The sequence below is a fragment of the Cryptomeria japonica genome, chromosome 3, assembly GCF_030272615.1.
Source record: "Cryptomeria japonica chromosome 3, Sugi_1.0, whole genome shotgun sequence".
Classification (NCBI taxonomy): domain Eukaryota; kingdom Viridiplantae; phylum Streptophyta; class Pinopsida; order Cupressales; family Cupressaceae; genus Cryptomeria; species Cryptomeria japonica.
This window is the reverse complement of record NC_081407.1, coordinates 618,181,497-618,208,570: the sequence shown is the minus strand read 5'-3', so window position 1 is coordinate 618,208,570 and position 27,074 is coordinate 618,181,497. Positions and strand designations below refer to the sequence as shown.

Here is a 27,074-nt window from a genome sequence, read left to right as displayed (position 1 = left end):
ATAATTTGCTCATTTAGTTGGTACACAACAGTCAAGTGGGAAGGGTAAGACTGGCCCCGAATTTCACTTTGAATTTTTGAAGTCTAGGGGTCATTTCTGCAACTGCACATTTGAACTAGGTCATTTGCACTATGGTGAATTCAACCCACTGTAGGAAATGGATAACTTTGGGGATTGGGATTGGTCCTAGGGAGTGGGTACAAATGGAAACAGATAAGGCTCGGGTTTTGTGCCATCAATCAGTATAAATAATGGCATTTGTACGCTTCTCATTGCAGAAAAGACAATCCAGTTAAAGTGAGCCCGCAATGAAGGGAGTTGTGCAAGCTATGCAATCTTCACCATTACATTTTGCCCCCACATTGACTTGCATGTCAACTATGATGAGAATGCATGCCAGAGTAAAATCAAGCAGCCAACATGAAGGTAAAATTATTTAAACACTCATAAAAATGATATAAGGATATGGATGTTGCTTATTGGAACATGCTCCCTTGGAATGAGTGCCCTACCTTGGAAACCTGCAAATCAAAAGAAGAATACAATGTGTCGCATCATATAGGCATCGAATTAATAATATACTGTCTTTAATCAAAAGTAAAAGAAAAAGAGGAGGGTGTTAAGACATTTCACTTGTAGTGGAACATAGTACCCTAGGGAAGCAACTAATAAATATCTCCTTGGGGCAGCAGAATTAATGTGGTACCGTCTGAAATGGCCATCATCTGATAGTCATTGCAGCCATGCTCAAGAAAGGAATGCTAATGACCTTGTATGGCCTTGCCTCCAATTAGTTGCATGAAAATAATGCAAGTAATTCAGAGGATAGTGGATAATGTATGTTTAATGAAATAAACTTTGGAAAGCTCAATGATCATGTAGCCCTACCATGGAAACATACTAAATGTTATGCTTATGAAAGCACATATAATGATATGGGTCGCAAAATACCCCACTGTTGCCCCCAAATAGGGCTATAAAAGTAGCCTTAGGTGCTAGATAAATATCTTGTAAGCAAAGACAAGTGTGATGTACCATCATGATTAACTTTTTAGGAAAATGTATCATTGTAAGAAATAGATTAGCATAAGATGTAAACATAGTTATCTAAAACAAGAGCCACTTGGATTAGCATGGAATATTACAAGATAAGTGTGATAAACATATGGAATATTGCCAGATTAGTGTGATAAACATAGGTGATCTTGTAATCATCATGAAAGGAGATCATATTCATACCAAATTTGATAAAAAATGCTAATGATAATCAAAAGAAGCATGCAAATGTATCTTCATAATAGGAGAAATGTGGCCAATTCCATAAAGGATATGCCTTCCAAGTGGAGACACCATCAAAGAAAAGTATATACGTATTGGCCGTGTTGGTGCAAATGGGGTATACTAACTAATCAGTTTCCCTTCTAGGTTCTTTTTACACCTAACCAGTTAAGTTACTTAGGGTATTTACTTTTTGTGTCTTGAGCTGTGAGATCATGACACTTATTATAATCTCATATCCTCTTATGTCTCACCTTTGCCTTTGTATATAAGGGTCCTCAATGTATATTTCCTTCCATTGCATTATAGACTATTGTATGAATATTGACATTATAGCATTTGCATTGCTTCTCTCTTGTGTGGACAGTTATTTTGGTGTTGTAGATGATTCTTACTCTTGTGAGTCCTTGGTGACTTCAATGTGTATGAAAGCTCTGAATTACAATCAATGATGGGTTTATGACCCAAAGAGTCATCATGGGCTTAGTCATGTGGCAAACAACCTCCTTTAAGTAAGCAATCTTTATATGATAAGCAGTAACTCTTAGTAAATGTACTTATTATATGTGTAATGGGTGTGCTACTCTTTGTTATCCGTCTTACATTTGACTTGGAATTAAGATCTTCTCATGCCTTTGAAATGCTTGTGCTTTGTTTAGGAACCAATATGGATGTGTCTCCATGGAGGATGTTGGAATAGAAATGTCAAATTGGGCTTTCTTTCGCTTATGAGGGTATGGGTGATACCTTGTCTTTGCACTTGTGGAGTATTTGTTTTTTGCTTCCCTTGTGGTGGGGGGCAAGAATTGTAATTTGGTTTCATAAGTTATTGTGTAACTATTGAAGGCCATGAAGAGGGCTTCATTTGTTCCTCATTTTGCATTTTACTTTGTTATTGCTTCTTTCATTGTAAATGCATATGAGAGATTCATTAGGAGTTTCCATTTGATGTTTTTTATCCGTGTCTCATAGAGAATGGCTGCAAGAGTTTTGACATAATTGTTAAGTATGAAATGACTTGACTCATAAATATACACGTGTATCTCTCTTGATTTTAATATTCCGATTGACACAAACATATTTCAAACATTAACAAACAATAAAAGGAATTACTTTTCAAGTATTCTAACCAAGGCCTTCCAAGTGACATTGAAAATCTATCCCATGAAGGAATAACATTGTCTGAAATATAGGCATCATATGGAAGACATTGTGGGCTCTAGTGGTGGCCCACATGTAGGAGGCTACTCCACATCATCTAGTTTGATCAAAGGCTTGTCACTAGGCTTATTTGTATCTAGAAATGTACTTGAAGTGCAACCTTTGTTGCAAGGTACTTGGTGGAACAAAGAGGCACACCAAGAAGTAGATAAGACATAAGTTCTGGTTATAGAACTCCCTTCAATGTGGCAAAAAGCCTGTACTAGAGAATATGGTGATGGCATTGACAATTGTAGCGAAAGGGTACAAGACACTCTCTCAAAGAGTTTTAAGTGGGAAGTTGCACTAGGATGCTATTGTACATGCAAAGTTAATTTTAGAAGAATAAAAGAGACATTGGCAAAAGCTTAGATGCTTGATTCTTTTAGATGCATGGATGAATGGAATGAACAACACTCTCATCAATTATTTGGTGGCTTCAAATTGTGAGATGGTTTTCTTAAGTCAATTGATGCCTCTTAAAAAATTGTCCTAGAGGTTGGTGTAGAGAATGTAATGCAAGTTGTTATTGACAATGTAGCCACATACATGGTGACTGGAAATTGCTTAAGGAGAGACATATGTCACTATTTTGGACTCCTTGTGTGGCACATTGTCTTAACCTTTTTGTGGAGGCTAGGCAAAATGTAATGGGTGATTCTGGTCGTAGAAGATTCAAGGAAGATCACATAATATATTTATAATCACCCTTGGGTTTTCAATGTGATGGGTGATCTCACCAAGGGAAAAGAGCTTGTGTGATTGGGTGCCACAAGGTTTGCAACTAACTTTCTAAAGTTGTAAAGTATTGATAGTTTGCTGACATCATTGAAACAAATATTCAAAGAAGATTGATGTAGAGAGGACTACAAAGACCTTTTTTGATAGTATCTTTGGAAAAAGAGTTGTAGAGATTGTCAAGATAACTTCAAAGTTCAATTTAAATTTCAAACCAAATTCTTTAGTTTCAATTTTTAAAAGTTTCTACTTCCATTGTAAATTTGTAATTCAATTTGTTTGTATTTGTAAGTGTTGGAGCCTTTGGCTTTGTGCTTGGTGGGTTGGAACCAAAACTTAATGAAATACATTTATGAGGCCATGCCTAGGGCTAAAGAGGCCATCCAAAACTATTATAGGGAGGACAAAGACAAATTTGATCCTATTTGGGAGATCATTGATTGGAGATGAAACAATCAATTCCACCAACTCATTCATACATGTCATTACCTCAATCCCAAATTTTTCTACTTTGATAGCTTCACAAATCTTAATAGGGAGGTTATGTAGTGCCTTTCAACATGCATAGAGGATAGATTTGAATTTGACGTGAGAGACCTCATTATTTCAGAGTTTTAGAATCATAAACAAGTTAAGAGGAGACTCTTTTCTTTGACACTAGTTGTTTGAAGGAGATCCACCGAAACTCTAGCTAACAAAAAATGAGTCTTTACTTATATCTTATAAGTTACAAATTTATCTTGCGTACTTACAAGTTTTTGAATATTGGGGTGCAACTACCCAAATCTACAATAGTTAGCCCGTAGAATTTTTCCTCAACCTTTTAGCCGATAGAATTTTGTCTCAACCTTGTAGTTTGTTTTGGATGTGAACATGACTTGAGTTTGTTTTTATTCCATTCACATGAAGAAGTGCAATAAGTTTTCTCAACACTTCAGTTACCTAGTTTTTGTGCAAAACAACTTTTAGCTTCAGACAAGAAAGGTTGACACATCTACACGAGTTTATATACTTGGATGCTATTGATCCCTACCGTGATTAGATTGTCTAAGATGAGGAGATCCCTATGTTCATAGAGGACCATATAGTTGATTTCGAGAGACAAGCTATGGATGGTGTAGATGCATTAGTAGGAGGGTTTGAATTAGAGGACATCATTGTAGATGATGTTCAACATGAGGCAAATGATTTATTGCCATCTAGTACAAGAGGGGAGTTGTAAGTATAGCCTTCTAGGCCAAGTGAGGAGCTGCCATTGATTGTGAGGATTAGATCATCTCTCCAATTTCTCACTAGAAGAGGGAAAAGGAAATTGTAAAATCTTGTAATTCGTAACTTGCTTGGATATGTAATTTATAATGATGATTTTTAAAGACAATCATCATAACTTTATAAAAGTTGTCAAGAAGCTGTTGTATTCACATGAATGATGTGATTTTGTACTCTTTGTATTCAAATCAAATAAAAATCACTTTTCCAACATTTTATAGACTCATTTGATACATTTTATAATTGCATTTTGTATTAAATTTGTGTTTGCTAAAAAAAATCATAATAATATTTGAAGTTGCTGATTCGGAATTTTTTTTCTTGTTGAGTAGAAGTTGTCTGTGAGTTTGTGAACTATGCTCCATGCTTATTCTAGACAAAGAATGTGTCGGGGTACGTTTTATCATATACCGAACATTAAAAAAAGATACCTATTGATGTGTGTTTTGTGCACATAACATTTCAGAATAAAATACCAAGGTAATTCACCCTTTCTTGAACAAAATTACCTTAGATGCTAAGGGTAAGATCAACTAAAATGATTTCAAGGTTTCTACATGTCAGGTCTTGACGAGTGGGTAACTCAATGGTCGATGTGAATTGCTGTGCTCACTTGGGGACTTACACAAATGTTAGGAATATCTTCTTTGATCATGAAATATGTGGAATAGGTGTGCTGACAACTTAGGATTTAGCAATGTAGTTTCGGACTTAATTCTTACTAAAAAAAGGGCAAAAGGAATAGGGTTCAAGAAATCTATTCTAAGCCTAGGAATGTAGGAAATGATGAACAAGTTTAGTGGAATCAAACTAGGTAGGGTCTCACAAACAGGTATTGACACAAGCTTAGTGCAATCGTCTAAGGTATACTCAATGTTTTTCAGAATATTACCATCAAACGTTGACACCATCCAAGTTGATGCTTGTCAAGGAACGCGTAATAGTTGAAGTTAAGCTTACTCAAATTTCTAGTCAACCACACAAGGCGCACTTACCAGCGGCAAGAGGCTAGTGGAATGGATTAAGGATTCCACACAAATATATTCAACAAATCTTTTACTCAATCAAATAAACATGAAAACAAATTCTAATCTAAAATTCTAATCTAACTTGGAGGAATTGAGAACCATGAATGCAAAGACAACATTTGAAGAGCAAAATCACCAACAATTGAACAATGATTTAGATTCAAATAGCTGCAGCATATACCAACAATTCTATAAAAACTCTCTTACAAATGAGAGACAATGAGGTATATATAGAGTCTCTTACAAAATGGATGGCCAAGATTAAAACTAAATCAAGGGCCAAGATCATGCCAATAAAACCCTAGAATTGCCCTAATTAGGGTTTACATAAAAAATGGTGCCACCAACATGTGGCCCAATAGAAAGATACCTAGTCATCAAATAGGGAATCTTCTAGAAGATTCCTCCCTGCATCTCTCTCTCTCCTAGCATACTCCAAGAATCTAGCCAATATAGAATCTAACTCCTCCATGGAAATGCTAGGTAAGGTATCTTGCTGCAAATCAATCATGTCCAATGAATCCGAGCAAGCATCCAAAGTGTTCTCCCAATCTGGCATGAGCTTCTGGGAACTATGAACATGAACCAACAAAGAGATCAAATCATCCATTTGACTCTTCTTCAAAGAGTCCAACTGACAAAAATACATAAGTTTCATCTTGTCTCTTAATTCGGCCAAGTGTAAACCACTAGCATCACTAACATCAACACCCAATAGTTCCTCAATTGAGGCAAGGATTTTCATCTGAATGTCCTGAATCAATCCTTCCATTTTTGTACAACTTAGCAAGGCGCTCTCATAAGTTGATTTCTTCACGACCAATGAACAATACCAACCATGGAAATCGTACCTGTCTCCACTGTGCACAATGCTCTCGCTGATCAACGTGGACTTAGGAATCTTCTTCAAAGCTTTGAGGTGTGGAATAGTCCTCTCCTAGATACGCTGAAATTCTTCTCAAACTCCCTCCAAATATTGGATTCTAAACATGAGCCTTGTTGTCCTATCATATGCCTAGACAAACTGAGTAAGGAAATCATCCGCCTGTTTTCTTGCACTCTCAATCCACTTCTCCACCTCTGAGAGTGTATCTCTCGCTGCCTCATAGTGTGAATGTAGTCCATGATCAACCGCAATAGGGGAAATAAGGGTGGGATTCTCACGCCTTATCCCCGCAATATACTCTCTTAGTTCGATACTCTCTTCTCTGTACTTCTCCTTCTCTTCAATGTCTCTATCTAACCTTGCACTGATCGCCCTAAGGTTATCACCAACGTCCTTGAACTCTTGCTCTCTTGTAGTACGACCAAGGGCAACTGAAGTAATCGGGGAATCCATAGGAGTAGCAATGTCCCCCGTCACACCTCCAATAGGAACAACCACTTGCGCAATCCGCATTCCTGTCTCATCTCTAGCTATGTGCGACAAAATCTCAGCTCTCTTGGGTTCTTTCTCCTTATTGCTCCTAGCTAAGTAGTCATCAATGTTATCAATAGGCTATACCTCTATCATCTTACTTTTTTCATACATTTCATCAGCGAATCAAGAATAGCGGATATCTCCATACCATCATCGAGACACATATCTCAATCAAGCCCTCTCAATGTTGAGATAACATCATCATCATCATCATCATCATTAGGATTACTACTGGTCAAATCATATATCTCATTTCCCAAACTAACCTCCAAAAGGATGGTAGGGGATCCCAACTGATCATCATTCTCATTTGGTGGAGCAGATGTCGCTGTGGCATGTAAATCCTGAATATTCTTTGGTAGTATCATTGCTGGGTCTCCTTATTCTGTTATGTTATTTCAATTTCCTTAATTGATGAGACACTGGGAGGGGGTGAAGGAATGATGGTCTTTTTGCTTTTTCTTTTTGACCTCCTCAATCTTCTTCCCTCTGGCCTTGACTCCTCTTGGTGTGTTTTTCCTTCCCTTGGGAGCTTGACTCTGTTCATCTGCATGAATCCTGACATCATTGATAGTCCTCTGATCATCTTCGGAAGTAGATTCTTCCGACTTCATCTTTTCATAAGTGAAGGAAACACCCATATCAACTAACTTATTCATCTGAATATCCACCCATGTACGGGAGAAACTCAAGACCTCTCTCATCAATATCTTTAAATCTATCTCTTCTGATTCTGACCAATTAGGCAATAAGATCGCCTTCTTCATTTCATTTTCATACTGTGGATGTGTATGATCCCTATCATCTAACACCTGATCAGGAATGAGGAAAAGTCCACACTGCTTCATGAAATCCACTGACATTTTGGACCGCATTCGTCTCTTCACTGCCTGCTCGTCCATCAAGTTGGCCCAATAATCTTCGATGTACGTCTTGTGGATGAACTTCTCTCTCCTGATCCTTCCAACTTTCTTATCTAGATCAAGTCTTTCTCTTTTCTTGAAGGTTGCAAATCGATAGAATGCAAGCTCCTCACTCGCAGTGCTGGCGGCTAAGGCAGACTGGAAAACCTCCAACGTCTTCCCAACTGAAATAGGGAATGTCATGCCTGTCCTATGCTTCTCTTTCTGAATGGAATCAAACTCTAGAAGCTGTCTCACCACTTCCAACAAGGTCATTCTGTCAGAAGGATACCTAGGAAGCCTGAAGGGTTCAGATTGAAACCAATGAATCCTAAGGTACGTGAACGTGGGAAACTGTATATACCACGATCCATATTTCTCTATTAGCTCTGTTGCCTCCTTGGACAACCTCCTGTGGATTCCACCTTGCAACATCCGCGTGATGTACATTGTGAACACATCATTCACTCTTTTATAATCTTCAATTCTATACATGTTCAGCTGAGGATAGCCCTCATAACTCTTGAATTGTCCATGCCCATTCCCGACTTCACCTCTGCATATCAATCCTTTGTATGTAACAAACCGTGCAAGCAGGTATACCAAGTAGGAAGTCATGGCGAATGACTTGGACTGCTCTACATTCCTCAGTTGAAAGTCCAGATTGTCACTTATGATTCTAGAACAATTTATCGTCGTCCCTCTAAGACAATCCTGGATGAAATAGAACATCCATCCATCGTATATTGCACCCAGCAACATCCCCATCACTCTGCTAAGCAGGAATACTAAGTCACTATATTCCTCTTTGAAGTCTGTGCACATGAGTGTCTTGGGAGCCTTGGAATGATGAAGCCTAGGCTCGATCATCCACTCAATTCACTACATTTTTACACGCATCCATCTTCTTCGTGTATCGATCTTCCAATTCATCCTTAGTTACATTCTTCATATCTACTCCACATGGAATTCCAAACACATCAGCAATTGCATCCTCAACAAGGTAGGCAATGACTACGCCCTTAGGAGTCTTGGTCATTCGCGAGCGAGGATCATAACATCGTGCACACTCCAGGATAAGCTCACTGCACTGTATGGATTGTGGGAATCCAACGGTTTGAAATATACCACTCTTCATAATGTTTACATATATTAGGGAAGGAATCTGATTTCCAACTCCGAACATCCACTGTCGCATCAGGTTCAGGCTCAAGAAATGCATGTTCAAATCCGTAATCTCTTTCCATCTAGATGACATCTTGGATTCTGGATAGAATCCAGTCTCCACAATCCTCTGTTGTTCTCTCCTTTCCTTAAATCCAGACTTCGACATTGTACCTGTACGAAGTTTGAAGTTAGAACTTAGGAAAAAATACAATATTCCAAATAAAATTCCTGATTTCTTGATGATTTAGACCAATTAGGGTATGGAAATCAGGAAAATAGTCCACACTCTAGGTAGATTTTAACAATTTAAATACAAAATGTGACAAGATCAGGGTATGAAACCCTCATGAAATCAAAACCTCCTTATACTTAGAAATTTTGTGCAAATTATAGTGCAAAGGAGTATACCGGATCAAGAGTGACTAAGGAAAGGTGTGAAAGATGGTGTTTTCACACAAAATTATGTCTGAGGACACTTTCCGAAGTCAACAATGGAGGTCAACAAAGTCTGAAGACAACCTGCAACTGTACAAATTAGCCTTTCAAAACAAGTTGCAATCACCTAAATGTGCATAAATTTGATGGACAACAACTTAGATAATGAAAGCAAATCAAATCCAGGAAAAATGGCATGGCTGGTAAGAGGTAAATTTTCTGAGGACAAGCAGCCATGGCGAAGTTGCAGACTTGTAACAGCCCTCAAATGGTCATGTGATTGACTGCAAATGACTTGAAAACTCTCCCAAAGGCAAATCGTTAAGTTTGGAGTTGGCTGGCAATGAAGGTTTAAGTCTGACAAATGAATGTATAGCCAACAATGAAGCTCACTCTCGCTGCAATAATGGCGTTTAAGCTCAGATCTGAGGTAAGGACAGCAAGTAAGAAGCAATGGCAGTATCAAATGTGGAAGGAATCCGTCAAAATATGCTTCAACACACTAGCCAAACAAAATCGAATTTTTCTCAGCTATGGCGCCATATTCAAATCTGAAAAATGTCTTCAATGTGCATGCAATCTGCCAACAATGGTCTGAGAACAGCAGGTAGAATGGCGATATCAAGGAAAATTGTCAAAGTTTTGGAATGCAAGAACAAATCGCCCTTCACCAAAATCACGGATCTCACCCAAAATGGCGGACTTTACCAAAATCGTGGCATGGGGGGGGGGGGGTCTTCAATGGCAGCGGTATCACCCTGATAACAGCAAGTAGAATGGCGGATTTCACCCAAGGAAAAATCACCAAACTCAAAATCGCCAAAAATTTGGAGGAAAGGCGCCAAACATGAAAGTCACCAATCTAGAGAAAAATCGCCATCTCCAAAAAAATCGAAAATTTGAATACAATGGTAGCGATACACTTCAATGGCAGCGATTAAGTGATTTGCCAAGCTGGAAAAATGGAGGAAACATAATTTTTCAATCAACCTCTTCACGGAAACACTTCATCAAAAATTGCCAATAAGAGAGAAAATCGCCCTTGCATGGAAACACCTGGCAAACTTAATAATAAAATAATGTTGGACTTCTCTCTTTTTGAACTCACTTTTATCATCAAATCTCACCACACAAGCAATGTGGGATAAAACATTTGTTTTTATACTTACTTGGGTGAAACCGATTTGCTTCTAGAAGGTTAAAACATTAAATGCTTATTGCAAATCATTTAATTGTTTTTAAAATTTATTAAATAATTGTTGCTTTATTAAAAAACAATTAAAACAAGGCTCACTTTATTAAAATATTGCAATTTAAACCAAAATTTGAGCCACTTGGGAAAATCGATCCAAGTAGGGATTTAAAAATCCCATCAAAATCACATTTAAAACGTCAAACTATTCGCCGTAAGGGAAAATCGATCTAAGTATGGACAAAATTTCCCAACAAAATCCATCAAAATGCATGCAAAATGGGGCTAGGGGAAAATTGACCTTAGTTTGGATGAAAATCCGGTCTTAGAAATCACTTCATTCACTCAAATTACCCCTTGGTGGAAAATCGACCTTAGTCTGGATGAAAATCCGGACTCAAAATCATCAAAAATGCTCTCAATGGAAAATCGTCTTTAGTTTGGACTGAGAGTCTGCACAAAAATCCTCAAAACTCGTCACAAAAGACCTGGTGGAAAATCGACCCAGGTGTGGAATGTCATCCGCAATTCCATCCATACTTTCCTGGTGGAAAAACGTGGGTAGTCAAGACAAATCCTGACACTTAGTCAAAATTTAATGCATCCAGGGGAAAAACGACCCTAGTATGGATTAACAGTGGTGGAAAAATGAAGCAAGTTTGGATTCCAAGGGAAATCCATGTCCAGTCTGGATTCTAAGAGGGGAAAACCATGGATAGTCAGGAATATGAGGGGAAAAGCACATCTAGTATGGAATTTTGACCTTTTAACCCTTAGGATATGGTTTTTCATCCTAAAAATGATGATTTTTCCATTCAGAATCACTTAGAAACTTCAAAACTCAATAAAACTCAACTGGACCTAGGGAAATTCATCAAAAAATGGAGCATAACACAAGGAAATCTATCGGGATAAAGTGCGAAATCAACTTGAATAACTCTATAGGAGCGAGAAAACAACTCCAAAAGGTCCCGAAACACCTTAGCACTTAAAATCACTGATGAGGACATTTAAAAATACGTTAACGCTCCAAAAAAGGGGTCAACACTTAGACAAAACTAGGATCATCAAAATCTAAACTTTACGTGCTTGATCCTATAATTTCAAAAACCCTAAACAACACTAGGCATGATCAAAACTTCAAGACTCGGGCACAGGAAACACAAAATTGCCCACTAAGCAGCCAAAACCCTAACCAAAACAACGTGAAAAGCAGGAAAAGAGGGGGTCCCTGTTAGTAATGGGGCGATGTGTGAAAGGGTCACGACAATACCCAAAGGTATTCTATCCTCTCCTGAAAAATCACTGCTGATTCCAAGGTCTATATGTGCGAACAAGCGACTTTAGTGGGATAGCTGCTTGGGTAGTGTATGCTGAAAATCTCAAGGGGGACTTACGTTTACAAATGTCTTTCAGGCTTCCGGACTAAGATAAATTTGCCAATTTCAGGCTCTCTCTTTTTTTGGATTTTTCGAAATTTAGACTTTCGAAAAGGGGAAAAGGGGATAGGGTTAAGAAAGCTGATCTAAACCTATGAATTCTGGAGACGGTATTAACTAGGTGTTCTCGGGAAACCACACTTTGCTTCGCCACACTAAGGACAACTACACGAAGCAGGTGGAATCTTCAATGGGTTGTGTTTATGATCGAAGTTTTGGTATACACAGGGAATAGGCTCAGTCTAACTTTGCACAGTGAAATGGAAATCATCCATTCACCAAAAGTATGAGCAAAGATACACCGCTAATTAATACTTATCAAATCCTTCATTCAACTCTAACAACTTTAAAGCAAATCTAAATTAATTTCTAACTAATGTGTTGAGGAAATTGAAACCATGCTAATCACTCAAATAACAGAGATTACAAAGCCTTAAGAGAAAGCGCACATAGAATGTATTATTTGAAAAATGACCTTCACGCAACAATATATCAAAAACCTCACTCTCCAATTGAGAGGAGGTAGCCTTATATAGTTTCCCATAAAACAATGAACGACCGAGATCAAAGAGTGATCAAGGGCCCAGATTGAAAGTTACAAACCCTAATTAGGGTTTCCCAAAACTAACTACCCCTCGACCAATGAGAAAATTACATTTGGGGACACTTGTCCTTGCTAAATATGAACCAACAATAAAAATAGAAAGTTGTTGCATTGTGAGGTGTGCCCTTCTAGAAGCTTCTGGATAAGTTAGGCTTATTGAACCTGGATCAGATTGGTTGGAAGATGATGAGGCGCCACCTCAGCGTGTTGGATGTCTTCTCTGAATTCTCCAATTTGTGTGAAGAAATTGTCTAACTATGGAAATTTGATTCTTCTTGTCACCATCCGATTCTGATAGAGAGCTTGTTTTCAATTTTTAAGAAGATGAAATCCTTCAAGAAGTTGTATGGATGAAATTCCTCAAGAAGTTTGACATTCTTTTCTTTCTTGATGCCTTGAGATTCTTTCAAGTGCCTTGAATCTGGAGAAGAATTCCTCTGTGAAATATTTCTCATACTTAGCCAAATTTTGGCCACCTTTATGCTTGGACAAACCTTGCTCGTGGACTTGTCTTCAATTCTGAATTTGGCTTGAAACTCCATTTGTGCTTTCTGTGATGATTCTGCCTTCAGCTGCCAATTTATGTTGCGCGGGAGGAGGGTAAGAAGCTTTGGATAACTCCTCGCGAGTATAAATTGATATGATCTAAAGTTCAGCTTTTCAGACACTCATTGCGTTCATCCATCATCCAAAACCTGCAAAACCAAAAGAAAATAAATTAGAATCCTCATTTTGAGCGTAAACTTTGAAGGTTTGATGGTAGAGTGCTCTGATTGTGGTCCCTTTTACTCCAATTTCCCAACACTTTTAGCTTTCAACAAGCTGTGAACAGTTAGAAATTTTAGAGACCCTTGAAAACAAAATCCGATTTGAAGGTTCGGGAGGGAAATTTGTCTTTGATTGCTCTGAAAATGAATAACTCAGTCCCAAAATTCGTGAAATGAATGTCAAAATTAGATTTGGATATAGGTAAATGTCTGAAAAATAAACCAAGTTGTGAAAACCAGCTCCATTTTCCATGAAAACTTCATCAAAATTTGAAAACCAGATTGAAAAACTTAACCAATCTGCCTCGAATACCCCTGTCACCTACAAAATCTAGACAAGAAATGAGTAGAAAGGATGCTTGGTGTGAAAATCTTCACTTCTCCCTCTTGTAAATGCCTTAGAAAAATCCTTGAACTGTTCCTGAAGCTCTGAAATAATCTTCTCTTCAAGTATCTTGCTCTCCAAACTCGAACTGTTGAAATGAAAGAAATGAATAAAGTATTTGAATAGAGTTTGAATTCTTCATTTAGAAACAAAGAAGATCCTCTTGAATTTTGTTTCTACTTTAGTCTTTAGTCCTTCAAAATGCAAGAGAAAGTTTCTAAATTCATTTTAATTGAACTCAGTCACTTGGGGAAAGTTGTGATTTTGTTTCTAGTCTGAGTTCAATTCCTTGAGAAAGTTTCCATTTTGATTTGAGTTCATGATTCGAATTCAATCTTCAATTTCTTCCAAAACTTTCTAAAAATGCTTTCCCTTTGTTTTTCCAAATTTTGCAACTTTCTAAAATTAATTCTTTGTTCGAACTTCAATACTTGATAGCTGGGTGGACTTCATGTGATTTTTCCTCTTGCCCAACGGACTTCACCAAAATATTTCCTCACTATTTCTGAGCTTGGGCGGACTTCAGCAATTGTTTTCCCAATGAGCAGGGCGGACTTAGTGGAGTTTATGCAGCACATACATCCCAAGGCGGACTTCATTCATCATATGTACCATAGATCAAGGTGGACTTCATCTCATTCGAGGTAAGGTAAGGGCGGACTTTTGCTCAAGTTAGGAACCATCTTCTTGCAGGTTAGGCAGACTTTGTTTGATGTATGCACCTTGATTTGAAGGAGGGTGGACTTTACTTGACTTGAGAATCCTTCAACTTTGTTATTTCCCTCACTTCTTGGGCGGACTTTGAGATACTTAAGCACCATTACCCAAGGCGGACTTTCTTTGATCTTTCTTGTTGCACATAGTGGGCTTTGTTGTTTCCTTGCACCATGGCTATGACCTCCGAACACTTGGAAACTTTCTTCAACTTTGACAAGGCGGACTTTATATGCTGATGTAGGGTGGACTTTGTGAAGGTTTAGAAACCTTGGAGAGCGGACTTCATCAGCTTCATGCCACATTGCTTGGGCGGACTTTTTGGAGTTCATGACACTTATACTTCAAATGCCATCAAGAGTAGGGCGGACTTTATCACTCATGCTCCAATGCTATCAAGAGTAGGGCGGGCTTTATCACTCATGCTCCAATGCTATCAAGACTAGGGCAGACTTTATGAAGTTTGAGGTACCATTGCACTTGCACCTTGGGCGGACTTTTTCCATCTCCCCTACATGGCGGACTTTGTGAAACTCCCTCTCCATCATGGGGTGGACCTTTTTGAGTTCCTGACATAACATTCACCACCAAACATGATTAGCCAGACTTAGAGAAATACTTGAAAAACTTCAAAATTTGATAACTTCTTCAATTTTAGCCAGATTAACATGATATTTGAAACCCATACTTAGGTAACCCATCCAAAGTGCCATGACCCCTAAAATGTAGGAACTTAGCTTTTTGGGTCAAAACTTGAAAATTCTCGATTGTGATCGATGCAGGTCAGTGGTACTAGTGCAAACCCTAGGTCCCCACTCTGAAAAAGCAAAAAGTAGACATCCCTAAAAAATAGGAAATTTTTCCTAAAAATAGCCATCCTGGGGATCGAGCTAAAAATGCCAAAAAAGAAACTTCCTAGAAAATAGGAAAAAGTAAAAAAAAACAAACTTTCCAAAAATAGAAAGTTGTCCGAATTCGCTCAAATCAATTGCGTTCTTCGTCCTTTGGCATTTTTGGGCACTTTGATGGTGTCTAGACTCTGTTATCCTTAAGACTCAAACCGTTCAAACCTTGACAGAATTGAGCAAAACTGAAGCGGAAGGCCACAGGACAATAACAAAAACCCTAGAAAGCAGGAAAGGAGAGGGTCCCCATTCTCAATGGGGTGATGTGTGAAAAAGATCACAACAGAATGGTATGGGGATATGTAACAGCCATAATAAAGCTAAAGTTTTTGGAAGGGCCTCTTGTTCCCAAAGGCTCCATTTGCATTTTCAAAATCCAAAGTATCAGTAAACCTGATACTGGTATCTTTTACTGACCCAATTTGTTTCCAAATCTGGGCATCTTGATGTTTAGTTTCAGTTACAGCAATTCCAGTGGAATTTTTGGCCCAATCTAATTCATATATATGTAGCTTGTGGATTTAAGGGCAAGTACTAGGTCTCATGTTTTTGAAAAATGAAATTGAAAATTCAAAAAGGAAAGCTAATCTTAGCTTTTGTGAATTTCATAATATGTTAAGGATCTTTATTTTTTTAAAAGTTATTTGCATTAGACTTTATTGAAAAGTAGCTGGTGCCTGGTATGCAGGACACTAAAGGAGGTGCATGGTTTTATTTCAAAAGAAAGAGGCTGCTTGGTTTTTCTTGAAAAAATATTGCCATTTTTTATTAGAAGTGCACCATTCAATTATGTGTTGGACCCCTCTATCAATTATTATTCCATGCATGTGTGCTTAGTTCCAATACAACTGGTGCCTAGCATTTTAGACTGGCTTTCTTAAACAAATAAAAAAATACATTTGGATATCCTACAAACTAGGATGAAAGATATATATAACCTATTTTAAATCTTATTTTGGGCAGCCCTGGCATTTTGGATTTGGTATCTTGATTTGAATGCGTTGGAGTTACCCATCTCTTCATATTTCGAGACTTATTACCTTTCTTTCATCATCATTGCATGTCAAAAATTATTTGGTGATAAAATCCCTCTTTTGTAATTGTTATCACTCATAAAGTCCTATTTGGTATTTTCATGTCTGCCTGTAGGGTTTCTATTATTCATCTGTTTTTGCTTTTGCTTTCTCCTTTTTGTACTTTCAAGTCAAAAGTACACAAAAGTCCTAAAAACCCCCAGCATACAAGGGTGCTGCCTCTCTCAAACGCAGAGGACGATTGTTATTTTATAGCGATCTCTCCAATTGGGAGTTTTGTCACTGCCCATTGGGCCAGTCACCTTGAAATATATAGTGACAAATCTGTTTACCAACACACACCAGCAACCAACCCTCATAAATTCCCATATTACATCAGCAAATGATCTGAAAATGTTTTTCAATCAGCCAATAAAATATATATTTGATTTGCTTGCAAATATTAATCAATCCAAACCTCCTCATGCTGAAATCTTCAATAAATCACTGTAGTGACACTAAAGCAAGTTGAAATGACTTCAAATCTCTAAACTCAAGTGCAATCCTTTAATAGAATCACCGTAGTGACATTGTAGCAAGCTTCAAAATGACTTCAATCTATAAACTCAAGTGTGATCCTTTAATAGAATCACCTTAAATGGAGATGAGGGTTTTCATCCCCAAATCCAATTATGAAAGGCCAAAAAGGTTTTTGACTTTTCATCCTTCCAACTATGAAAAGCCAAAAGGTTTTTCATTTTTCAAATCTCCAATACTAAGGATTTTTGTCTTTGAATGCTTCAATCTCCAAAATAAAAGGACGAAATTGGATGATTTTTTTTAAGCCTTGATCTATCTTTTATAGTTACCTTTTTTGGGCTCTTCTATTTCATTTATTTTTTATTATAATTTACTTTTCCCTTCAAGTATTTAAAAATATTTTAACTACATCCAAAAGTCCTTTTTTGAATTGCATTTCGAATCAAGTGTAAAAAACACCTTTTAAGCAATACATAAGACCTAAATAATATTTATGTGGCCAAAAAGTGATTGGGCCCACTTAAAAATCTTATTAATTCTTTAGTTTTTGAAAGGGGACATGACAAGATATTCATGGAATATTCTGCTCCAAAATAACCTTAGACTCAAAATGGTGGTTTCACCTTTTGATTAGTTGTTTTGCTTCATGGAAAGCAGTTTTGCATAATCAGAAGGCAGTTTTGAAATCTACAGGGGAAATCCAGTATATTTTGGCACCTTTTTTCTTGGTGTTGACATCAGCATGACATGAAATTTTTCTTGCTCTCTATCCTGCCGCTCTCCAATGTAATTTTGATTTTTTAATTTTATTTCTGAGCAATTTTTTTTGATATAGACTAATATTTTGAGAGCTTTGTAGTGGTGCAGATGGTTCTTGATATTGTGTTTGGATTTTGAGAACGATAGATTCTCATAGGTGACATTGAACAATTCTCGTTTTAGAAATTTTTGGGGCTCCATTCGGGCTCATACTATAATGTTCAGGTGTAATTTTGTTTGATAGTGCATAATTTTTTTGTGTATGCACTGGTGTAGTTTGGCTTATTTTATTCTATATCAAAATTATAATTTCAGTTCTGTGGCTTATTTTTGGCGTTTGTAATACACAGATCAAGACTACTTCACTGATCTGGCAAGTGGCAATTGTAATTGCACTAAGTATAAGGTGCCATCATCATAATTTGTTGGGAGGTCTCATGCTTGAGTGAATTTGGGGGCGTAATCTTTTTCTCTTTTTGAATTGAATCTCTTAATTGGTCTATTCTGTGACTAAATTGAGGAGTTAATAATGGGAATCGAGAAGCATCTTGCTGTAATTAAATTGGATAGTTAGAACTATAACTCCTAGCAAGATAGAATAATGACAGATTTCAGGTGGCTTCATCTTTTGCCCTATCTTTATGGACCTGTTCTTGAACCCACATCCTTTTGGTGAAAACTTGTATGGAAGGACAAAAATGATTATGTGCTAGGATTAATTGGTTGTTATGTCAATATCAATATCTACTTGGACATCACTCACTTTGAATGCTCATGTGATCTATGGACCGAAATTTGGGAGATGTCTGAGACTTGAATGAATCTCCATTCCTAGAAGATTTTGTTGCAGATTGTCTTGTTGCACTTGACATTTTTTGACAATATGATCATGAAATAGTTGTGGTGCTTATTGATTGGAAGAGCTTGAACATTGAGATGACACAAAAGGTTCTCCTAATTCTCTTTACTCCCCTATAGAGACTTCCATTTAGACGTTGTTAATCTATGATTACTAATTGAGATTCAAAGAGTTTTTCTTTATCTACAAGTCAATGTCTTAAGTCTAAGGACTCTTGTATTCCAGCATTGGCAGATTCATCTAATGTTCACACTCAGGCATCTTGTCTGGGCACACTTTCGAGGGATGAGTAGTATAGTTGAATGACATGCATTGAGATCTTATCTCCAATTATTTCTTCTTTAGAGTTAAATGTTGCTTCAAATGGGGCTGCTAATGATTTGATGCTGCAAGGCATTCACCATCTTCTAGATATAGTTTTGTAGGATGACTACTTCTTGATGTTTCAGTTTTTTTTTTGTGAGCCCTATCATGTAGACTTGGAGTACACAATTGAGGAAATGCATCTCCTCTTTGATGGCATCTCCTATGAAGTTGCATCATCTTCTTCAAATGTCATGAGAGCACTTCGAAACCCCCTTGTTCTTTCTTTGCCCAGACTTGCTTTTATTGTGACAAACTATGAATTCACAGATTTTGTTGATATATGTAGCTAGGTCGGAGCTTTTCTAGGGCTGACCTAGCACACCTAGCACGTTTGAATGACTAATGGGCCCGTGGCCTTAGTCATGTCCCATAATCAATATCTTGCTGTAACGTGTTGATGCTGACCCATATTGGGGTCTTGTGTAACGTGTGGACCTAATTTCAGTTTTAGCACCACCTTAATGCATTTGTTTGTAATTAAATATGTTCCTTATGCTAGCCGACTTGGAGAATCAAAAGGCTAAGTCACCTATATATACAAGTCAGCATTCATTGTACAAACACATCATATCACTCAGTGAATATATCCTATCAGCGAACTACTATTGTGATCAGCAAAGTACAAACAAGGTCAGCGAACTGTTGCATATACAAGCGAATTATATCTGCACTGGCAAATCCGTCTAAGGCAGCGAATTGGAGTTCTCAAGCTGGGCGATCATCCTCAAGGTTGAGCGAATACCATCCTGGACTGCCGAACTTGTTCAAGGGCTTGTGAAGTAGGTCAAGGCTGCCGAATTTTGTCTCAGATTGACAGTGACTTGCATATACACTCTGTCTTCTAGATTCAGATAAGTTTTGCTATAGTTGATATGTACCCTAGAAGGGTTAAATTGTAATCTGCTGCTATATCTAATCTGATCAGATATGAGATCTTTGGTTGCTGGGTTTTTCCTCCAAGAGGGAGGTTTTCCCAGGGTACATGTGTGTTATGTGTATGATTTACTTTGCATTCTGATTTTCTATTATATACTGCTAATCTGATCACTAAAAATTAACAGATTCGACTCAGTGGCTATTTATGTTGACACCTCTATAGGAGTACTAGAATCTCATTGGTTTAGTTGTCTTATCTGTAGTTGGTAAACTCGCTGAGTTTTTCTGCTTTGCGATTTTTTCTGACTTTTACTTGCTGAAAAACTCGCTCGAGTTTTTGCAAAAAACTCGTCGAGTACTCGCTGAGTTTTTTGCAAAAACTCAGCGAGTTTCTATAAAAAACTCGGGTACACTAAAAAAGGAGGTCCAAACATGTCAAAAAATTATCTATTTTTGTTTTTTCAGGTCAGTTTCATTCTCTTCATCGAAATATATACATGAAATATAACATTTAAGTATAAGTGATATATTGGCAGGATTGAGATTGGTTTCAGATCTCTAGGAGTTATAATGCAAATTCTAGGTTCTAAAAGATCTTTTAATTTTTTAGACAGTCAAATTTCAATAATCAGTATGCTCCTATCAACATTCTCACTCTCTCTATCTCACTCACTTTATCTGCCTCGAATTTTAGACCTATCTATCTCACTATCACTCTTCCTCTGCGACCTCTCTACCACACTCCATCTCACTCTCTCCTCTCTCCCCCAAGATCTAGACCTATCTCTCTACCCCTCTCTTTCTCACCCTTAGACCCCGACGAGGGGTGCTACTCTCAACCTAATTTTAATTTGCAGATGCTTGGTGTAAAGTTGGGGTGGAAATACCCCACATCTCAAAAAATTTGCCCTCAAAATCTTATGTCAGCCTTGTAGTTCATCCAATTGTGAGCGAAATTGGAGCTTGTTTGAAGCAATCCACATGAAGTAGAGGAGCAAGTTTGCGTAGAAACGCCTCAATGACCTTGTCTTCGTGCAATATAATCTTCGATTGCGTGTAAGGAAGGTAGAGGAAGTAGAAGGTGGTCCAATTGAATTGTATGATATAGATCCTTACAGTGATTGGACATCACAGGAGTAGCCTCCATTTTTTTCCAAGGATGACATCATTGATTTGGAGAGGAAGGCTATGGAGGAGGAGGGGGGTGGATTTGGTTTCACGCTGGATGACATTGAGGAGGAAGAGAATGAGGATGAGGAGTCATTGCCAGTGGTAAAAGCAGATGGAGACATAGCTTCATCTAGGATGGAGGACGAGCCAGCCATACCGAGCGAGGAGGCACAGTCACGCCCACTGCAGACTTCTAGGACTAGACCCTCTAGTTCTACCTCTCCCCTAGTTTTTGCTATAGCTGAAAAGAGGAAGTTGTAATTGTAATGATGTATTTACTTTTGGTTTTACAAAAACTATTTACTATTTTGCTTCCAGGCTTCCAACCATCAACATTCCTCATGAGGATGCGATTTTGTAGACATTTTGCATTTAAATATATCTAGAATCAGCTTGTTTCTTTTGTGTTCTCATTTATTGACTCATTGGATGCATCTTCTCATTAAATTTTGCAAAAAAAATGCATTTTTAATTAAATTTAAGCATGTTTTTTAAGTTGCCGAGTTTTTCTATTCAGGCCTTGGCGAGTTTTTCCGGGTGGCGATTAGTTCATCTATGGTCTTATCTACGGTGAGCACCATAAATCCATGGTTATTGTACTTTAACTTGCTTCATCTTATCAGCATTTGTCATAGTTTGGCATTGTTCATGAGTTCACAGATTTGACTCAGTTGCTATTTACGTTGACAACTTTATAGGAGTACTAGACTCTCATTGCTTTAGTTGTCTTATCTATGGCAAGCACCATAAATCCATGGTTATTGTACTTTAATCTTGCTTAATACTTGCTTCATCTTATCAGCAATGGTCATAGTTTGGCATCGGCTTGAAGATTCTTGAGAAGCATTTGGAGGAGTCATCTTCATCTTTGGATCTTGTTCTACATCCATTTGCACAAGGTTCTGATTTAGTTAGGTTTGGGCCTCTTGATTTGATTGTGGTACCTCTTAGCACTAGCATGGTCATACTTGGAAGCTTCTAGAGACAACATAAATTTTGATTTTTCTTAGCCCGTCTTATTTTTAGTAGTAAGAAAACATCATGCATACATCTTTGGCTTTGTTTCTCTAAAGGGGAGAAACATTGTTTGGTTATCTTGAACCATCTTTAGCATCCTATGGTGAGCATCTGCCATGAGTGCAAGAAACTGCTCATTGATGGGTGATATATACTCTGTTTTCTTTTCTCTATTTTGGGAGTGATTTTTTTTTAAATTCTGGTTTGATTACTGTCATAATTTTTAAATTCTGCTCACAAATCTGCTACATATCCGCTATAATGATCTTCAAATCTGCACATAAATCTCCTTCAGAAATCTTCTATAATTTACACTCAGATCTTGTCTAAACGAAATCTCCTCCCAGGTCGACTATTATAGCCTGATTCTTCATTGCTTCAGATCTGCTCATGTATGACAGGATAACCCCGAATTGCTTCTGCTGGATGATCGATTGTGTCCTCTTGCCCTCCCTTCCTTCCAATGGAGTGTTTCTATATATATTCTTCGATTAGGAAGGAAAGGTTATGCCCTTTCCAGCGGTCACGGCTCTTGAAAGAGGTGCCCTTTCACATTGTCTTTTCTACTTCTTATCTAATTGCTGTTAATATAGACAAATTCATGCTATTTCTGTTTATGGTTTATTTCTGCTTATGTCTTCAGAATGATATTGCAATGGATGGATGCCCAAATGAGTCTCAACATACCTCTCTTTACCTTCCAAGGCACCTCTTTTTAGAAAGTGGATCTAGGGTTTGCACTGTTCACACTGAGATACACTAAAATGATCGACAAATTCCTCCTCAAATCCAAGTTTTGACCCCAAAAGCCAATTTCCTAAATTTTAGGAATCTCGAGGAATTCAGTGAATGATCATAGTTTTCAAATTTCAAGGCGATCCGGTAAAATTTGCACAAGTTATGGAGATTTCAAGTTTTGACTATGTGGTTCATGAAATCAATGAAGTCCTCCTTGAAAATGATGAAAGGGTTCCATGAAATCAAGAAAGTCCGCCCTTGGTCAAGGTCATGGTTTCTGAGATCCACCAAGTCTGCCTTCTTGGTGCACAAAGATGTTCAAGTCTGCCTTGGGAAAGGTGAGGTGGGTCATGATATTAAAGAAGTCCGCCCTACCAAATGTTACAAGTGCAAGCAAATGTCAAAGTCCGCCATGAGTGGAGAGTTGAGGTGCGAGGAAGTGAAGAAGTCCGCCCAAGGATGAGGGAATCAACAAATGTTCGAAGAGCATGGAGTTTACCAAGTCCGCCCTCCATAGTTCCCAAAGGTGTTCAAGTCCGCCTTGAAGGAGAAGGTTGTGTGTCATGAAGTTTATAAACTCTGCCCTAGCAGGAGTAAAGTGGTGCACAACTTAAGTAAAGTCCGCCTTCCTATGTGGTGCATCATCTTCATGAAGTCTGCCTAAGAACATAAGTATGGTGCCTAAAGTAAACAAAGTCCGCCTTGGAGCTAGATAGAGGAGTGGCATGAACTCAACAAAGTCCGCCCTATGAAGAGGTTGAGTGCATAAGATGAACAAAGTCCGCCCTAGCATGATATGTGGTGCACAAACTTAACCAAGTCCGCCCAAGTTTGGAGAATCAATGCAATAAAGTCCGCCCCATGTGAAAACTCGCTAAGTCTGAAATGAAGGACTATTCCAAGGAGATGTCATCAAGATTTGATTCCCAAGTTCGAACTATGACATATTTGGAAAGTCTTTAAAAAGAGAATATTGCAAATTTGGTTCGAATTATGAACTGAAAACTGAATTAGAAAGTTGCATTGGAAAGATAGACTGAATGTCCAAGTTCGATGTATGAAGGATAAATTAGAAACAAAATTGAAGATCCTGTGTTTCTAAATGAAGAATTCGAACTCCAATACAAATGCCTTTCATTCTCTCATTTCATCATATGAAGTTCGAATTTTAAGAACAAGTTGAGAGGCATTTTGAGAGAAGTTTTGTGCAGGTTGAGAGTATTTCGGCGGGTTAAAGTAATCTTAAGAAGGATTTCAAGCATAAGTCTCAGATTTTCAACCATTTTTTCACAAGTTGCACACAGATTTTGGAGGGATTTTGACTGTTTGGAAGACAAATTTATTAATTTTCTGAGATTAACATCTGATTCTTATCTTCCAAGCAGCTTCTTTTCTCATTCTTCTTTATTCAAAGGTGAAAATTAGTTTTGAAGGCAGGGTATTGTGTTTTGAACCCAGGTTTTTCCTCAAAGTTTAAAGAGAAGGAATAAATTTAGCAGATTTCCCTTTCTTTCTTTCTCATTTTCTGCCTTTAAACAAGTTAGAATAAATTTCAAGGAGTTGAATGAACTTAATTTTTCCAAATTCAGATAAAATCAGACTTTTACCGCCCCCCTTAAGTCTGATGATTTTTCAAGGGATTTTCTTAAAATTTTTAGAAGATCAAAGTATTTGAAAATCCAATTTTCAAGGCTAAGTGTTGATAAGAGAGTAAACCATAAATTACTATGCCTCCAAACTCTGAAATTGCACCTAAAATGCAGATTATAACTTAAGTTTATTATTTGTGTTCTTGTGTAGGATTGGATGACCTTCGAAGTGGGGACATCACGCAAGATGAAGTTTCTAGTGGACAAAGATGCCCCTCCGGAATCGAAGAAGAATATGGAAGCAGGTTGGTGACAAAAACTTGGGTCACATCGATCTCTGGGAATTTAAGAAGAGAATGTATGGCACAAGCGTTCAACTACCTACTGCAATTGCGCGAAGGATGATGAACAATGGAATTGTACAAGCTGCTGGTTTCCTTCCAGCGATGCAGTGTGCTGAGTTAGTGGCAAAATGCTCCAAACATTACAACCCAATAAATAGAGAAATAGTAGCCCTTGATGGCAGAATCCTGGTAAACATCGGAGAAGGGGCGATCAGAGAAGCATTCCGTAGCCCCAAATACCATTCCGTAGCCTCGAATACCACAAAACTGTTTACATAACCAGGGATGAGGCGACACAATCGTACAAGGATCACATAGAGGAACATGAAGCTAATATCAACCATCAATGGTTGGAAAAGCCAAGGAAAGGAAGCTCTAAAATACCATGTACGACTTTATCCATGAGGTCACCGCTGGAGTGAATATGATCAACTAGGCAAGGATTATTAGTGATAACCTTGATGATCAATTGAGAAATTTGGAAAAGAATAGGACTTTCTACATGAGTTCCTACTTGTTCTATTCTTTGGCCAGAACATATAGGTACAGAGGTATTGTATGTAGAGGCGTTGTTAGGAACAAAGAAAACTAGTTTCCTATTTATGACCGCTATCACCAGCTGCATTTAGAAGAAAAGTTCCACTTAAAGATAGTTAATGATGCATTCCTGATGCATATCATCAGAACCCTACAAGGGGGTACCCATCAGTGACTCTCTCAAGAGTCAATGGACTTCATTAGTAGATTTGGATATTGGTTTATCCAGTACCCCAGGTTCACTTATATGAGGATTCAGGGATTCTCAAGACAGCCATACAAATTGCCTATGTTTCCCACGAATAGGATGGTACTACTCGAGGTAGTACGACAGTTAGAAAATTTTATGAGTGTCAAAAGAAAGAAACAGAAGACAAGAGTGTCTTCGCTTACTATCAGGAATGGGTTAGAAACATGTCCATCCTAAGCTGCTGCATTTGCTGATAAGGAGATCCAGTGGTATCCATTTTTCCAGTACCAGGCTAGGAGTCATTTTGACCCTTTTCATAAAATGGGGAAAGTAAATGAAGTAAAATTCGATCATAGGCCAGACTTAGAAGATTATTGGGCCAACGCTGTTGACAACTTCGACATAAGGAGGAGGTTGTGGTCTAGAATTCCACTAAATTTGATCAAAGTTTCTGAAGTATTCCGGGTAGCAGACCAACTTGAAGAGGACAGTGAGTATGAACAACCGCACTATGCCGTCTTGGAAAATGGGCCCCTTGCCCCCATTGATTGGTCAGAAGTTGAGAGGTCTAACCTTGGAGACCTTATGAGGCCAGTAATTGAATATTCCAAATGGTGGGCAGCTCAAAAGACAAAGGAACTTAAGGTGAAGAATGTTAGTTTCACATATAATCTTATGGGGACAGATGAATCTATGTCCTCGAATCATGGTGTAACATCCATTGGCCACATGAACCTTGAAAGTGTGCGATCGAGGAAAAGAAAAGAGCCCACTGCAAATTCATTGAGGGCAAAAGGAAAGAAGGTCACTAGAGAGGTAGATGTAGGTGGACCACAACAGACAAGAGAAGGTCACTCGACTATAAGTGCTTCCTCTACCACGCCGCTAAGAGTGATAATTGATGAGCAAGAGCGAGATGTTGAGACAGAAGAACAAGAAATGAGAGTTCCTTCTCTTGTCATTAAGGAGATTGTGAAGGAACCAGTTCAATTCCCATTTCAGGAACCAAGACAAGAACCTAAAGTGGCTGAAGTTATTGAAGTTGAGAACTTGGAGCAGCCAAGAGAATTCTTGGATGGCATAGTCACTGGACCGAAGGAGGTAGAAGATAATTTTGATGAGAGTGGTGTGGAGCAGTCAACCATTCTTGATTGGTCGAGAGAAAGAATTAAAGCCAAAGTTCCTAAAGAGGTTCACCATATAGATAATACAACTGAACTTTTGGCTGAGTTCGATAAATCCAGCAAGATGAAGCCGCCCAAGCCAATCAAGAGATTCTCCTTGATCTAGAGAGATAGTGCAGGATGTAGGACAGTTCAGGTGGCAGTACCTAAGGTAGGGAAAAATCAGGATAACATCACTCCCGAGGATTATGAAATCACTACTGTGAATTTGGGTAAGCCTACTTAGGCTCAAGAGATCCAAGATTTTGATGATTCTTGCAACGCTCTCAAGGCAAGACTAGCTAAGGAAAAGGAAAAAAGAAAGAAGGTTGAAGATGAAAATGAGCAATGGAAGAGATATGTCCAACACTTGACAAAACCTATAGATCGGGAGGAGGTACTTGTTGCTTTGCCCATACTTCTTCCACAAGAATTATTGAAGGATTATGAGGACATGAAGACAACTTTCA

The 27,074-nt window shown here is 38.0% G+C and overlaps 1 protein-coding gene across 2 annotated transcripts in view; it reads left to right on the top strand.

Annotated features, from left to right (window-relative positions):
* LOC131060129 (transcription initiation factor TFIID subunit 14b) overlaps positions 1–27,074 on the top strand; it is a 74,699-nt gene that overhangs the window by 38,367 nt on the left and 9,258 nt on the right. The window contains exon 6 of one of the 2 annotated variants that reach the window (XM_059218469.1): positions 21,544–21,596. The exons of the other annotated variant lie outside the window; for it this stretch is intronic. Coding sequence (XP_059074452.1) covers positions 21,544–21,596 — 53 coding nt within the window. The remainder of the gene's footprint in view (positions 1–21,543; positions 21,597–27,074) is intronic. 2 annotated transcript variants of the gene reach the window in all.